The following is a 16976-nucleotide window of genomic DNA, read 5'->3' on the forward strand; positions in this document are numbered from 1 at the left end:
TGGGAAGCAGCAGAGACCACCCTGAGCTCCCAGGTGGGCCTTCCCTCTCTGCACCACGATATCCTGGAATTCCCATGCCAGTGGCACAGAAGAGCAAGCCCAAGGGTATCCCAAGAGCTGTCCTTCAGGTGTGGTGAACCCAAGAGTGGTGGAAGGGGGGGGTCCCACCTTGCTCCCTGCTGACCTTTATTAGAACCATGCCATTCTGTGGTCTGGGGGTTTCTGGGTGCATGGGACCATGAGTAAGACTCAGCCTGCCATGACCAACGTGTTAGCCAACCCAGACACTGCCACACACGACCCCAATACCATAATAACAGAACACCTAATAAAAGTTCTATGCTGATGTGTTATTTATTTTTTTTTAAGATTTTATTTATTTATTTGACAGAGATCACAAATAGAGAGGCAGGCAGAGAGAGAGGAAGGGAAGCAGGCTCCCTGCCAAGCAGAGAGCCCGATGCGGGGCTTGATCCCAGGACCCTGGGATCACGACCTGAGCCGAAGGCAGAGGCTTTAACCCGCTGAGCCACTCAGGCGCCCGTGTTATTGTTTTAATATAAAAATATGAAAGATGATTATGACAACTCTATCTCAGTAAAGCTGGAGAAAATTGAAAGTGCAAACCAAAATAAGAAAAAGGAATGTTTATTTGAAATGCATGTCTCATTGTTTTTTACTTCTCTGTTACATCAATGCTAGTATTGAAACAGTAATAATTGAACTACTTAACGGCAGCAATTAGGAGTAATTCATAATAGAACTAATTTTATTTTTATTTTTTTTTATTTTTATTTTTTTAAGATTTTATTTATTTATTTGACAGAGAGAGATCACAAGTAGGCAGAGAGGCAGGCAGAGAGAGAGGAGGAAGCAGGCTCCCTGCTGAGCAGAGAGCCCGATGCGGGACTCGATCCCAGGACCCTGAGATCATGACCTGAGCCAAAGGCAGCGGCTTAACCCACTGAGCCACCCAGGCGCCCTTATTTTTATATTTTATAATGTTTTATATTTTGTGATGTTTTTATTTTTATATAAAACATTTTGTTTCTTTTCTTTTTTTAGATTTTATTTACTTATTTATTTGACACAGAGAGAGAGAGAGAGAGAGACAGTGAGAGAGGGAACACAAGCTGAGGGAGTGGGAGAGGGAGAAGCAGGCTTCCTGCTGAGCCCGATGCAGGACTCGATCCCAGGACCCTGGGATCATTACCCGAGCCAAAGGCAGATGCTTAACTGACTGAGCCACCCAGGCACCCTGTGTTTCTTTTATATATCTTATATTTTATAATGTTTTTATGTATTTGATAATATATTTTATAATATCTCTTTCTTATGGCAATTTATTTGGACTTCATGTGTGCTGAAGATACATAAATGTAAGATTTAAAGAAAAGAATACAAGTACAATAAGATTGATATAATACGATTGAATCAATAAACATATTTCTATTTATTCATGTATTTATTTCCCCAGCTTTATTGAGCTATAAATGACACATAACATGGCCTAAGTTTAGGGGGTGCACGGTGTGCCCTGGACTGCCCCAACCTCCGGACACCCTTCTTTTTGCTGAGGTAGCAACAAAACCACACACTTGACAACTGTGAGCCCCACTTGGGCCTGCAGCTCTGCTCGTACCAAGCCCACTTCTCACCGATTCCTGTGTCAGCCCTTGGGAGGCCACCAGGTGAAAACATCCTCTCAGCAACAGCCGCGGGTCATGGAGTCCTCAGGGTCTCTCTAGAGCTCACAGGTTTTCAGATTTGCAGGAATTCACTTCCAGCTCTCCAAAGCTGTCCGAAGGTACTCAGTCTGCAAACCTTTCAGTGGCCAAGGCATTTTGTCAGTCAGCCGGGTCCTTTGCCACAAGAGTGGATGGTGTAGGCCGGCCGTGACTGAAGTGGCCATTACTGTAAAAGGCTCTGAAGTACAGTGCACGCCGTCGTGACTCCAGCCTCTCTTTTGGGAAATGGCCTTAAAGCACAGAGGTCTTTTGAACTTGGGATAATAACGTTGGATCCCAGATACAGAGACCGAGAATGAATGTCTTGTTTGGCATGACTGCCATTTTCTGGTGATTTTTTTTTTTTTTTTTTTTTTTTATAAAGTACTGAAGCGGTCTTATTTCAAAAAAAAAAAAAAAGTGACCCCTATTTTCACTGTATGAATTTTTGTCACAACCTGCATCCAAGGGGCAGTCGGTCACTTCATCCTTCTTTAGGCTCACTGTGGCCTCTTCGAAGATCCTGAAACGGTGTTGGAGAAACAGGGTATACCTTTTTTTTTTTAATTATTTTTTTTAAGATTTCATTTATTTATTTGACAGAGAGAGTGACATCGAGAGCAGCACAAGCAGGGGGAGTGGGAGAGGGAGAAGCAGTCTTCCCACTGAACAGGGAGGCTGATGTGGGGTTCCATCCTAGGACCCTGGGATCCTGACCTGAACCACCCAAACGCCCCATACCTTTTCTTGTAATTCTGCTGTAATCCCTTTCTTCCACTCTCATCCTCAATGCATTTCAAAACCAGAGGACATTCTTCTTATGCCACACATTAAACATACAATTTTATGGCAGGCCCACATTTTAAATATCTTCTTTAGAGCTCACAGTGATAACTGCCATCTTGGAGGTAAATGTTTAAGCAACACACCTTCTTCCATTTCCACAAAGTCATCATTTTAATAAAGTGCTTCTCTACTTTTTGAGGAATAGGAAAGGAGACTAAAAACTATTAAGAAAGACCTCGGGGGTGCCTCCTGGGTGGCTCGGTAGAGCAAATGTCTGACTCTTGGTTTTGGCTCTGGTCCTGATTTTGGGGTCATGGGATTGAGCTGAATTGGGCTCCATGCTCAGTGGGGAGTCTGCTTAAGATTCCCTCTCTTGGTGCACCTGGGTGGCTCAGTGGGTTAAGCCTCTGCCTTCAGCTCAGGTCATGATCTCAGGGTCCTGGAATCGAGCCCCGAATCGTGCTTTTTGCTCAGCGGGGAGCCTGCTTCCCTCCAGTCTCTGCCTGCTTGTGATCTGTCAAATAAATAAAAATCTTAAAAAAAAAAAAAAAAGATTCCCTCTCTCCCTCTCTCTCTGCCCACCCCCCCACACTTTCTTTTTCTCTCTCTACCCCCCCAAAAAAAGAAAGAAAAAAAGACCCAACATCACAGGTGAGCAAATCCCACAGTTTTGTGCAGTGTGGTGTGCATGACGTGCCATCCATTTAGCGGGTGAGCTCTTTTCATTTGCTTTGGAAAGAAGTTAATAGGCTGAATGGAATTTTCCAGAATTTACATCTGTGTTGTCTGCTGAACATGTGGATAGATGAGCAATGTCTAGTTTGTATTCAGATAAGATGTCAACACGCTTTTATGTTTTCTGCATTTTCACTAAAATCTTCATAGAAATCAAGAAGATGATCTGAAACTCCCAACTTCTGAATATTCAAGGACTAGGTTGTGGGGATTTGGCAAATCACCAACAATGCCTGGAGAGGGATTGTTGGTGGCCTCTGACAGCTCCACACAGCAAGGGGCCAACACCGATGGGATCACTGGCCCCTTTTCTTCTCCCACATGTCATTTAGTTGCATTTAATTGCATATGCGGATTCAGGAAATGGAACATTACTCAGTTTTTTAGTTTCTTATTGCCGCTATAATAAATCACACATACACTTTACCCCTTACACAACAAAAGCCGAGTATCTTCCAGTTCTGTGAGACAGAAGTATGACAAGGTCTTGCCGGGCTAAAATCAAGGCATCCACAGGACTGTATTCCTTTCTGTAGCTCTAGGGGATAATCCATTTCCTTACCCTTTCTAGAAGCCACCACATTCTTCGGCTTGTTCATCTTCCTGTATCTTCAAAGCCAACAACATCGTATTTCTCTGTGCCTTTCTTCCATAGAACATACTCCTCTCACTGTGTTGTCCACTTTTTCTTTTTTTAAAGATTTTATTTATATGACAGGGAGAGACACAATGAGAGAGGGAACACGAGCAGGGGGAGTGGGAGAGGGAGAAGCAGGCTTCCCACAGAGCAGGGAGCCCGATGCGGGGCTAGAACCCAGGACCCTGGGATCACAACCTGAGCTGAAGGCAGACGCTTAATGACTGAGCCACCCAGGCGTCCCTGTGTTGTCCACTTTTAAGGACATTTATCACTATGTCTAGCCTGTCTGGATAACCCAGAACAACGTCCCTATTGGAAGATCAGCTGGTCAGCGAACTTAATTCCCCTTTGTTATGTCATCTAACATGTTCACAGGTTCTGGGGATTAGGGTGAGGACTTCTGGGCATTGTTCTGCTGCCTACATTCCATTCCATAAAAACAGTCGGAGGAATGATAGGATAATGGATGATCATTTGAGCAGTATTCCCAAACAAATTCATCCGTTACCATTGTCTCAGGAGTATTGGTGTCTTTTTTTAAAAATAGATTTTGTTGTTTAGAGCAGTTTTAGGTATACAGAAAGTTGGGCTAATAGTACAGAGAGTTCCCATATAGTCCCTTCCTCTCCCCAGTTTCCACTATTGGTAATAATGTCTTGCATTCAGTGTGGTATATTTGATACAAGTAAAGAACCAATATCGATGCATCATTACGAACCAAAGTCCGTAATTTACATTTCACTCTTTATGTTGTATGGGTTTTGCTAAATGCATGCAATGTACCCGCCATGACAGTGTCATACAGAAGTTTCCCTTCCTCAGAATCCCCTGTACTTCACCTGTTCATCCCTCCCCTTCATCCCCAGAACCCCCGGCAACGTTTCACTGTCTATAGTTGTGTCTTTTCCAGAATGGCATATAGTTGCTCGCATGAAGTCTGTGGTCTTTGCAGACTGGCTTCCTTCACTTAGCAATATGCATTTGAGGGTCCTTCATGTCTCTTCATGACTTGACAGCTCATTTTTCTAAACATCACTGAAAATATCCCATCGTCAGGATGTACCATGGTTTGTTTGTCCGTTCTCTCTTTTTTTAAAGATTTTATTTATTTATGGGGCACCTGGGTGGCTCAGTGGTTAAAGCCTCTGCCTTTGGCTCGGGTCATGGTCCCAGGGTCCTGGGATCGAGCCCCGAATCGGGCTCTGTGCTCAGCAGGGAGCCTGCTTCCCTTCCTCTCTCTCTGCCTACTTGTGATCTCTGTCTGCCAAATAAATAAATAAATAATCTTAAAAAAAATATTTTATTTATTTATTTGATACAGAGAGAGATCATAAGGAGGCAGAGAGAGAGGGGGGAAGCAGGCTCCCCGCTGAGCAGAGAGCCCGATGTGGGACTCGACCCCAGGACCCTGAGATCGTGACCTGAGCCGAAGGCAGAGGCTTAACCCACTGAGCCACCCAGGTGCCCCTGTTTTTCCATTCTCTTGAGGGACATCATGATTGCTTCCAGATTGGGGTAATTATGAATAATGCTGCTCATAAACATCTGTGTGCAGGTTTTTGTGTGGCCGTGAGTTTTCAAGACATTTGGGTAAACACCAAGGAGTGTGATTGCTGGATCACATGGTAAGACCATGTGTAGCTTTGTAAGGAACTGTCCAAGTGTCCTTTTCTCTCTTAAACAGTTTCTTTAATATATAATCCACCTACCATACAATTTAAAATGTACAACCTAATGGCTTTTCTTTTTTCCCCCCAATGGCTTTTCTTATCATACAGAATTGTGCATCCATCCCCACAATCAATTTTAGAACATATTACCCCCCACAGAAACCCTGCACCACTGAGCCATCACCTCCAATCACCTTATCCTTCCCAGTCCTAGGCAACCACTAATCTTTTTAATAGACTGTGTTTTTATTTTTCTATTTTTAAAAGATATTTACTTATTATTAGGTTCACAGGTCCTAATAATACTTAGTGATCACTTTCACTAGTTGCATATAACGCCCAGTGCTCATTCCATCGTGTGCCTTCCTTAATGCCCATCCCCCAGTTACTCATCCCCCCCACCTGCCTCCCCTCCAGCAACCCTCAGTTTGTTTCCTATAGTTAGGAGTCTCCTATGGTTTATCTCCTTCTCTGATTTCATCTTATTTTTCCTTCCCCTCCCCTATGTTCATCTGTTTTATTTCTTAAATTCAACGTATGAGTGAAATCAAATGATATGTCTTTCTCTGAATGACTTATTCACTTAGCATAACAACTTCTAGTTCCATCCACGTCATTGCAAATAGGAGGATTTCATTCTTTTCGGTGCCTGAGTAATATTTATTTGAGAGAGAGACAGAGTGCACGAGTGAGGGGAGGGGTAGAGGGAGAGAGAATTCCAAGCAGGCTCCGCACCAAGCTCAGAGCCTGGTGAAGGACTAGCTCTCATGACCCTGAGATCATGACCTGACCCAAAATCATGAGTTGGACACTTAACTGACTGAGCCACCCAGGCACCCCTCTTCCGTGTTTTTACAGCAGTTTTAGGTCCATAGCAAAATTGAGAGGAGGTACAGAGATTTCTCATATATTCCCTGCTTCTACAAATATGTGGCCCTCCCCCATTATCAGTATCTCCCTCCAGGTGAGACATTTAGAATAACTGACGAACCTACACTGACAGACTATAATCCCTCCCTTCCCAAACCCCCGGAAAGCATTGATCTTTGTACTGTCTCCATAGTTTTACCTTTTCCAGAATGTTAAATAGTTGGATGTGTATGTATATGGCTTTTCTCAGACTGATTCTTTCACTTAGTAATATGCATTTGATGTCTTTTCATGGCTTAATGTCTTCTTCTTCTAGGTCTTTCCATGGCTTAATACCTCATTTCTTTTTAGTACAAATAGCCCATTGTCTGGTTGTACCACTGTTTATCCGTTCATCTACTGAAAGACACCTTGGTTGCTTGCACCTTTTGGCAATTATGAATAAAGCTGCTATAAACATCCTTGTGGAGGGTTATTTTTTGTGTGTGTGGACATAAGTTTTAAATTCCCTTAGATAAATATCAAGGAGTTTGATTGATAGCTTGCATGGTAAGAGGATGTTTAGCTTTGCAGGAAAGCCACCAGGTGGCTGTACCTTTTTGCATTCCCATCAGCAGTGAATGAGAGCTCCTTTGTTCCCCATCCTCATTAGCATTATTGTTGTTTATGTTCCAAATTTTGGGCATTATAATAGGTGCTTAGTGGTATCTTGTTACGTTGATTTGCAGATTAAATTTGCATATTATGTGGAACATCTTTCACATGTATATTTGCCATCTGTATGCCTTTTTTGGTGAGGAGGCTGTTAAGATCTTTGGTCCATTTTTTAACTTGGTTTTTTGTTTTCTTATTGTTAAGTTTGAAGAATTCCTTATAGATTTTTGATAATAGTCCTTTATCAGATAGGTCTTTTGCAGATAGTATCTCTCAGTGTCTTTTGCAGAGCAGAAAATTTTAATGAAGTTTAGCTTATTAACTTTTTCGTGGGCCATGTCTCTGATGTTATAGCTAAAAGTCATCATCAAACCCAAGGTCATCTAGATTTTTTACTATGTTATTCTCTAGGAGTTTTATAAGTTTGCATTCTTTTAAAAGATTTTATTTATTTATTTGACAGAGATTACAAGTAGGCAGAGAGGCAGTCAGAGAGAGAAGGAAGCAGGCTCCCTGCTGAGCAGAGAGCCCAATGTGGGGCTCGATCCCAGGACCCTGGGTTCATGACCTGAGCTGAAGGCAGAGGCTTTAACCCACTGAGCCACCCAGGCGTCCATAAGTTTGCATTTTGGTCTGTGATCCATTTTGTGTTAATTTTTGTGGAGGATGTAAGGTCTGTGCCTAGATTTTTTTTTTTTTTTTTTTGCATGTGGATGTTCAGTTGTTCGAACATTGATTGTTGAAGACTGTAATTCTTCCATTGTATTTCCTTTGCTCATTTGTTAAGTGGGTTATGTTTATATGGGCCTATTTCTGGGCTCTCCATTCTGTTCCAACGATATGTCTGTTCTATCACCAATACCAGTGTCTTGATAACTGTAGCTTTACAGTAAATCTTGAAGTTGGGTAGTGTCAGTCATCCAACTTTGTTCCTGTCTTCGTCATTATAAGATCTATAATATAAGATCTATTCTAGATCTTTTGCCTCTTCTAAAAACTGTAGAATCAGTTTGTTAATATCCAAAAAATAACTTTCTGGAATTTTTATTGTGATTGCATTGAATCCATAGGTCAAGTTGGGAAGAACAGAGATCTTGACAATATTCAATCTTCATATTAATGAAGAGTTTCGTAGTTTTCACCATATAGATCTTGTACATATTTTGCTATATATATACCTAAGTACTTCATTTGGAGGTGTGTGTAAATGGTAGCGTTTTTAATTTAAAGTTCCAGCTGTTCATTGATGGCATATAGGAAAGTAATTGACTTTTGTGTGTTAACATTGTATCCTGCAACCCAGTGTGATCACTTATTAATTCCAAGATTTTTTTGTTGGTTCTTTGATTTTATACATAGACCATCATATCATCTGTGAGCAAAGAGTTTTATTTCTTCTTTCCCACTATGTATACCTTTTCTTCTTGTTAGCTAGGAACACTAATCAATTTTTGTTTCAGTTTTTTTTTTTAAAGATTTTATTTATTTGAGAGAGAGAGAGAGAGAGAGAGCGCTTGTGTACGAGTGGCAGGCAGGGGCAGAGTGAGAGAGAGAAGCAAACTCCCTTCTTTTTTTTATATATATATTTTTTAAGATTTTATTTATTCATTTGTCCGAGATAGAGAGCGCGAGAGCACAGGCAGACAGAGTGGCAACAGAGGCAGAGGGAGAAGCAGGCTCCCTGCCGAACAAGGAGCCCGATGTGGGACTCGATCCCAGGACGCTGGGGTCATTACCTGAGCCGAAGGCAGCTGCTTAACTGACTGAGCCACCCAGGCGTCCCAGCAAACTCTCTTCTGATTAGGGAGCCCAATGTGGGACTCCATCTCAGGACCCTGAGATCATGATCTGAGCTGAAGGCAGATGCTTAATGACTGAGCCACACAGGTGCTCCTCATATGAATGTTAAGATCAGTGTATTTATTTCTGCAAAGAAGTCATCTAGGGTTTTCATAAAGATTGTGTTGAATCTGTACTACATTTTGGGGACTATTCTCATTTTAGCAATATTAAGTTTTCTGATTTATTGAACATGAGATATCTTTCTGTTCATTTACACCTTTAGGTTCTTTCAACAACTTTTTTTTTTTTTTTTTTTTTTAGTTTTGGTCTATAAGTTTTGCACTTCCTTTGTTAAAATTATTATTAAACATTTTCTTCTTTTTGATGCTATTCTAAATGGAATTGCGTATCTGATTGCACTTTTAGATTGTTCACTGCAAGTCTTTAAACGTACAACAGATTTCTGTGTATTGATTTTGTATCCTGCAACCTTACTGAACTTATTTATTAGTTCTAATAGTTTTTTAGTTGATTCTTTAAGATTTTCTATATGCAAGGTTATGTAATGTTCAAATAGAGATAGTTTTACTTTTTTTCCAATCCGGATGGCTTACATTTTATTTTCTTTCACATTGGTGTCTTTTTGGAATATGGAAAAACTGATTTAGAACTTGCGCGTCTCATACCAGGCTTGTGAAATTCAGTGTCCATATGTACTTTCACATTCTCTTCTCCACCATACCCAATTCCAAATTCTTTTCCTCATATCCTGCAGTATGACATGTTCTGGTTAATTATCACCTTGCCCCTGCTCCCAATCTAGTTTTATTTGTCTGGCCATCTGTCATTAAACACAGCTGTTCAGCCTCTGCTTCTGGTGATGTCTGTGTCATGGTGGCGTTTGTCTTGTAATTATTCTCATCTTCACGATTTGAACTCTTAGAAAACATGATAATATTCACAATGTTAAAAATTTTGCTAGCAAGATCTTGAAACACAGCACACCAGTTGCATAGGTAAAATCAAAGGCAGCCCATTAACACTTGTGGTTACAGTGCAGTTTTGCCGTGGGACTCGCAGTCATGGATGGCCCATGAGCAGGAACTCAGGGTGAACTGCAAGCCATGGAAAACGGACAGCAACTATGGAAGGTGGATCATGTAGCTATGCATATCCATTTGTCATTAAACATAGTTTTGCCTTCAGTTCCTATTTTGGGGCCACTGTAGGGATTTTGTCCTTTTTCCTCAAACTTCCACATCCATTGCTGAAAAGTGGGATCTTCTGCACCCTGGAATGGGTTTGCTGGGATGTGGGACTTGATGGTGCGAAAGGCGGGATGGTCCTGGAGAAAGCAGGTCACCCTGATTCTGCTCCTCTGCACGATGGGGTTCTTCACGTTGTAACGTGGATGCAGTGCGCCTTCCTGGGGCCTCCCAGTTGAAGGGGCCCATCTTGTGACTGTTGGTTTGCTGTTTAACTTGTTTTAGGACAAAACCATGAGACTATGGAATATTGAAGAAATTGACGAAATTCCTCTGGTAATCAAGTGCAAAAAGGCCCTGGGCTTAAAGGTGAAACAGGTTGGTACTGGGTAATATTAAGCTCAACGAAGGCTTTCATTAGTTTCCTCCACAAATGAATTTATTCTTTGAACCAACATTTATTGGGCAACTGGGGATAAAACCATGAACAAACGGACTGAAATTCTTGCCCTGAGGGAACTTATGTTCTAAAAGAGGAGGCCATGAAAAAAGCAGCAAGAAAAATATGTCCTACATCCCATAGCAATAAATAATTTGGAGAAAAATAACGTAGGGAAAGGGGAATGGATGGGAATGCGGGTGACTATTTATTTGAGAGAGAAAGAGCACATACAGGTGGGGGAGGGGCAGAGGGAGAGAGAATCCTCAAGCAGATTCCCTGCTGAGAGGGGAGGCAGCTGAATGCCGGGCTTGATCCCAGGATGCTGAGATCATGACCTGAGCTGAAATCAAGTCAGCGGCTCAACCCACTGAGCCACTCAGGTGCTCCTGCTGGTCACACTTGAAAGGATGGCCAGGATAGCTCTCACTTAGAAGGTTAACATTTGATGAAGACCTGAGGTGGTGAGGGAGTGAGCTGTGCAGATGTTTAGGGGAAGGACTTCCCAGCATCGGGAAGAGCCAGTATGGAGACTCTGAGGCAGGAGTGAGCCTGAGGTATCTGAGGAGTGAAATGAGTCAGAGGGGCATGGCTGGACACACAGCTGGACACGGCATTAGCCTCCCATGCTTGAGCAGCAGACTCCTTGGTCAGGCCCCCACTGCCCAGTGCCTTCCCAGGGAAGGGGCTCAGCTGCCTGTTTTTCTTTAGTGGAGGACGGTGGTAGTAGGGTGGACACATCTGCTTCACCAGGTGTTGGCCAGGGATGGCCACAGAGTCTATCCCTGGGTGCTGGAGGCCAGTCCCTATGAGGGTCTTGCAGTATAGACACTTGGCTGCACCCTGAGAGGCTTGCGGAGTCCCTGGTTGGTCCTCTGAGTCCTCCTTCCCTGCAGGGGGAGCCACCTAGGCTTGTCTCCTCTTAGAAGGCCCGGCCAGGAGGGGCTGCTAGAAATGGCTAATCTGTAGGGCAGGGAGATGAGGGGTGGGACCAACATGGACTTTGTCTTTGTGGCCAGCTGGTCCTCAGGGCCTGTGTGGCCATGTTGGCCCTTGGACCCTAGAAGCTGACTGGCTACAGAGCAGTGATTGCCCGTGTCCTCCACCTATCCCCTGGGACAGGTTCCCCAGTGGCTGCCTGCTCTGAGCCCTGCCATTTTGGGGTTGGGCCATGGGAAATTATGCTGCAGAATAAGGTAGGTAAAGGAACAAATTTCTTTCTTACAAAACAAAGAAAGAGACATACTTGAAGCTCTTCCACAGATGAGCCCTCTGCGTTTGTCTTGCTCAAAATCAATATAAGAAACCTCAGAAGCCAGATTTCCCAGAGGGCCTGCCCTGGGTGGGATGTGGCTGCCTCTCCCAAAGGCCTTAGTGCCCTGAGTAGACAAAGGTGGCAGAGCACGGAGGCCTGGCGTGCCAGGGCAGAGGCATGCCATTTTGTAGGGGGATGTTGCTGCGGGCGGCATCCCTGAGACCCCTGCCCATGGCCTGTTAGCCTGGCCTGTGGTGTTGCTCACTTGTGTGTGGGAAGCAGGCAGGGCGGGTGAGCTGTGCCACTGTAGCCACTATTCTCTGTGCGCTGTAGCCAGAAACAGGCTGAGATGGAGGAGGAGGCTCAGAACCCTCATCATCTAGTAAAAAGTACGGCTTTGTTCAGAAATCTTGCCTACTTGCTTCTCATGGTTCTGTAAGTTAGGTCCCCGGGATGTCAGGGGGTTAGGATAGCCCCTCAGCCCCAGAGTTGTGCTCTGTGAAGGGCAGAGGATGGGGTTAGATACCTACCCCCGTCCTCTCCACTGTCCAGTGGCTTGCCACTCCTGCCCCCAGGATTCCCAGAGCAGGGGATGGGCTGGTTGTACCTGCATAGTTTCTGTGGGGGGAAGAGAGGGAGAAGCCCGCGTGCATTCTCTCTCAGTGGCCTGCAATGTCCACGCTTATGGGGGCAGAGACCACAGAGCGGAGAGGCAGCTCTTGCCTTGGCCTGGCCAGAGGGGTTGGCTCTGGTGGGAGAATCCTACCTGGATGCCTTGGTTCCCTGTGACCAGCACTTGCTTTTACTCTTTTTAAATATTTCATGTCAGTGTGAAGTATGTGACAGGCCTTTCTCCAACTATGAAAGTGACATCTTTTCTGAAACGGTCACCAAATGTGTGTTCTGCCGGATGGATGCAAAAGGCTCATTAACAGAGGCCTCATCATCATTAGGAGGGGAAGACTCACCGTCACAGGAGTACAGCCCGATCGCCAATGACTGATGCTCACTGGGCTTGCTGACTGACTTGAGCTCGGGTCCCGTGTGAAGCAGGTTTTGGGGCTCTGAAGGAACCTTTCTCTACGGCTAGACCCAGCCCAGGTGAGCGTGTCAGACTGGGGCAGGGGCATGGCCTCAGCTCCACAGCCCCCCTGGGGATCAAACACTGTTTTTAGATTTCATGCAGAATAAATCTCGATTCCTTTAGAAAACAAGTGTGCATGTGAGTTCTAGAAGCACTTTTCCTGCCCCTAAGCTTTCATGTCTTGGTTTTCATTCTGTCTCCTTTTACGAACACATTCTGGACTCTGGTGTTGCGCTGTGAGGCAGCCAGGCCAGCACCCACAGCTCCTGAGGAAAGATTGGTCAAATGAATAGGAAGATATGTGGGACCCTCTGCGGAGGAGGCAAGGCACTGTGGGTACCTCACTGGCTAGTGCTCCAAGATGGCCATCGACTCAGGACACAGGAAGGTCAGAGGCAGGTGGGTGGAGGGCACTGCCATCACAGAATGTTTCATGCTCTCCACCCCAAACTTTTCCATTTCCAGAATGCCCAGGCGGATGTACAGTCCTCCCCCTGCTTCCACAGTGCACCCCACACTCCACAAATCAATTACTTCGGAAGGCACAAAGGTTTCAGTTAACAGGAAGGGCTTCCTTTCCCATCTGGTATGGCTCACGCGATTTCCATCAATCAGGAGTATGCCCCTTGGTTTGTCTTAAAAACTTAACTACAGGCCTGGTTTATTTCGTGTCAACTGACTGGCATCCCATAACTCTGCCCAGGGGCACCAGAAGCTGGTCACTATTTGGGCAGGTCCTGGGCTGGGTGCTGCCCTCCTCAGTCGTCACCCTGGTGACTGGTCAGACTGGGGCTGGCTGTTCAGGATGTCTCCATTTATTCACGTCCATGATGGATGAACATGTCAGAGCTCCACTCTGCGCCCTCCCAGCAACCGGGCTGTCTTTGAAAGGGAAGTCCCATTGCTAAGCAGTCTCCCTGGCCCCGGACAGATGCCGTCCCCCTCTCCGCTGTGGGGCGCGGCCGGGCTGCAGGTGCCAACAGCGCTCCACTGATGGGCACACACGTGGCTTCTCGGGTTTTGCTACTGCAGGTCATTCCGGTGACCGGGCCCGTGCATCCCTACTTGCAGAAACTTACATTTCCGTGTTTGAGGCTCTCCGGCCGGAGGCGCCGTTGGGTGAAGGGGGCAGCCGCGTTTGGTTTTGTCGTTGCTCGCAGGCCCTCTAACGAGTGTTGGGACGAGGTGGCTACCGCGTCCGGGAGAGGAGACCCAGAAGCAGCAGGCGAGAGGCCTGGGCGGGGAGGGCCCCGCTTGCTCCTGCAGCACAAACCTCCCCACGGGCCGCGTCGGGGGCCCCCTCGAAGCTCCCGGTCCCACAGGGCAAGCTCAGGCGCCCGCGGTGTCCTGGGAGAAGCGGCACGACGGAAGGGCCGGTCTCGCCAGACGGCTGGAGGCGCCCGCAGGGCGGGAAGGGCCGCCGACCCCGAGGGCGTCCCCGGAGCGCCGCCGCCTCCCGGGCTCAGGGCGCCGGAGAGATCACTGCGGGGCGTGGTCACCGCGGAGCCACCGCGGGGTGTGAGCCCCGACCCGATCCCCGGGGCTCGGCCTCGCAGGACGGGCTGGGGGGCTTCCCGCGCCTGGTCTGGAGGGCAGAAGGTCCGACTTTGCGCGGGCGTCCCCCAAACACCTGGCCACGGGGCTCCGCGCCTGCGGGCAGACGCTGCAGAGACCGGGAAGACCAGCCCGCCGGCGTCTCTCGCTCCACTTGCTCCAGAGTTTCCGCGTCCGACCCCTTCGCTTCAGCCCCGGGTGTGAGCCGAACTGGATACCACGCATGCGCCAGCTGCAGGCAGCACGCATGCGCAAGCGTACGGCGGATGGAATAAATGGTGATGGGGCGCAGATTCTCGCGGTATTCGTGCGGGCGGCGCCGTGGCTTAGTTGGTTAAAGCGCCTGTCTAGTAAACAGGAGATCCTGGGTTCGAATCCCAGCGGTGCCTCAACCGAGCGTCCCGGCTCTCTTTTTACCGCTGCACATTTTTGTTCTACTACCCTACCCCGCGCCCCTATCACTTTGGGTGTGTGAAGGTGAACCTGAGAAGCCAGTTTCGCTCGCCCTCTGCCGCCGCAGTCTTTTCCTCAGGTCTCCGCGGGCGGTGGCGTCCGCGTCCGCGGTGAGCGAGGGCAAGCGTTCCCCGCTGCTGGACTGAGCAGGGCAATCAGAGTCGGTATCTCCAGGGGGCCAGGTGGGAAGCACACCCCTGAGGCCCGGGGCTCTGGCTGCTGCACAAATACAGGGCTGCAGGCCTTGACCCTGATCGATTGCACTGGAGTCCCTAGGGGTGCAGCGAGGCATCGGAATTTTGAACAGTTACCCAGGAACACGCAGGTCAGACTCAACAAAATTCATGTCAGAAGCAACAGGACAGTCCCAAGGAGCTGCAGAGATGGCAGTTCCGGGATCAGCCAGTGTTCCTAAGAGCCAAATTCATCTCCTCCAGAAGCAGCATCTCTCTCTCTATCTCTCCCATGCGTCTGAGGTTATTGTCTGTTTCTTCTCTTGTTTTGGGGGTCCGTTAGTTGCAGTTCTGATGGGCGCCTTCTCCCCAGTCCAATCAGAAGTGAGTTTAGTGGTAATAGGGCTTGGGTCTTTGTGGGATTGTGGTTTTCCTTGGCGCATCTTTACTGCTAGCCTGAGGTATGCCTGTCAGTTTTGAGCACTGGCCTGTTTGGTGGCCAATGTTGGTTGGGTGCGTAAGGCTGGCTACTGGGGAGGGTCAGTGGAAGAAAAGCATTTGTGGCCGTCAGCCTTGCGTGCAGCGGATGACTTTGAACCCATCGGATTGGGTGAGCACCCTTAGGCAGTGAGAAAAGTCAGGAAAGAGAAATAGGGTTAACTCTACCCCTCCTGTTCTTTAAAAATGCCATGCTATTTCTGTCCCAGGGCCTTTGTGTTTTCTAAGTCTTGTACTTGGAATGCTGTTTCCTGGGCCCTTTGCAGGAATGGGTCTTTCTCATTTTCTAGCCTTCCTTAAGGGTATGCCTTGGGAAACCTCCCCTGGCCGTTCTCCTGGAGGAGACAAAGACTCCCCCAGGCCAGCCTCCAGTACATTGTACTGACTCTGTCCTTTAATAGCCTTTTCATAGTCTAAACTTGTCTTTTTTGTCTATTGTCTGTCTCCTCAAATAAAATTAAGCCCTAAAGCGTAGGGAGCCACATATGCCTATATTTACCTCGGTACCCCCAGCACAGAATGGTGTTTGAAACATGGTAGGCATTTGTGGACATGTGACTTTAAAAAAATGGATCCTATTATCTTGATTGGATTACATAATCTGAGGTTTTCGGACAACTACTCCATCTTTTCAAATAGTGTAAGGCAGCACTTCTCAAAATGTCCCTAAGAGCACCTAAGACCCTTTCAGGTGGTCAAATCAATTTTTTCATAATGATACACAGATGTTTGTTGCCCTTTTTACTATGTTGACAATCGCACTGGTGTGCGAAAGCAATGGTGAGGAAAATTTCTGGCACCCTAGCAGGAATCAAGGCAGCGGCACCAGAGGGCCCCAGTTGTCACTGTGTTTTTTCTTCACCACCACTTTTGTGGGAAAAGGAAAAAGCCAGTTTCCCTTGAGAATGTCTTTTATGAAGCAGTAAACATTATTAGTTTTATTAAATCTAGAAACTTGAGAACACAATTTTTTAATCCTTTGCGTGAGGAAATGAGACGTAGGCAGAAAGCACGTCTGTGAGAGTCCTGAGGTACAGGAGTTGTTTCGAGAAGCAGTACTCGTGACTGAGTTGTTAGCGGACACGGCCACAATTTTCATAAAGTGCCATTTTTGCTTGAGGTGTAACTGACTATTTAACATCATTGCATTGCCATCAGTGGCTTTGGAGGCGGGTCCAATCCAAGGGGAGGGTGTCAAGGCACATGGAGGGCATGGGGACAGGCTCTGGGAGAAGGGCTTAAAGCCAGGCTCTTCTTGGGCAGGGTGGGAGGGGTGGGGGTGGGGGACAGGTGACCAGGAGCCAAAGCTTGGTTTGGGGCTCTGCGGTTGGTACATGGGATGCGTGTTCCTCAGGATTCCTCCAGCTGAAGAAAACGAGCCCTTCACTGGCTCCTGACACTGGGAAGTCCAAAGGTGGTGCTGGCTTCCTGCTGGTGGCTTCATGGTCTCC

At 46.6% G+C, this 16976-nt stretch overlaps 1 protein-coding gene and 1 non-coding gene across 2 annotated transcripts in view; both read left to right on the forward strand.

Moving 5' to 3' along the window:
- WDR88 (WD repeat domain 88) overlaps positions 1–12971 on the forward strand; it is a 44817-nt gene extending 31846 nt beyond the window's left edge. The window contains exons 10-11 of the mRNA XM_032841957.1: positions 10355–10447; positions 12593–12971. Of these exons, the coding sequence (XP_032697848.1) occupies positions 10355–10447; positions 12593–12766 (267 nt within the window). The 3' untranslated portion in view covers positions 12767–12971. The remainder of the gene's footprint in view (positions 1–10354; positions 10448–12592) is intronic.
- A 1745-nt stretch (positions 12972–14716) lies between these two features.
- TRNAT-AGU lies at positions 14717–14790 on the forward strand. The gene has a single exon. It is a non-coding gene; the product is annotated as a tRNA-Thr (tRNA).
- Positions 14791–16976: the final 2186 nt, after the last annotated feature.

This window comes from Lontra canadensis, unplaced genomic scaffold (genome assembly GCF_010015895.1).
Source record: "Lontra canadensis isolate GAN:19392208 unplaced genomic scaffold, GSC_riverotter_1.0 scaffold125, whole genome shotgun sequence".
Classification (NCBI taxonomy): Eukaryota; Metazoa; Chordata; class Mammalia; order Carnivora; family Mustelidae; genus Lontra; species Lontra canadensis.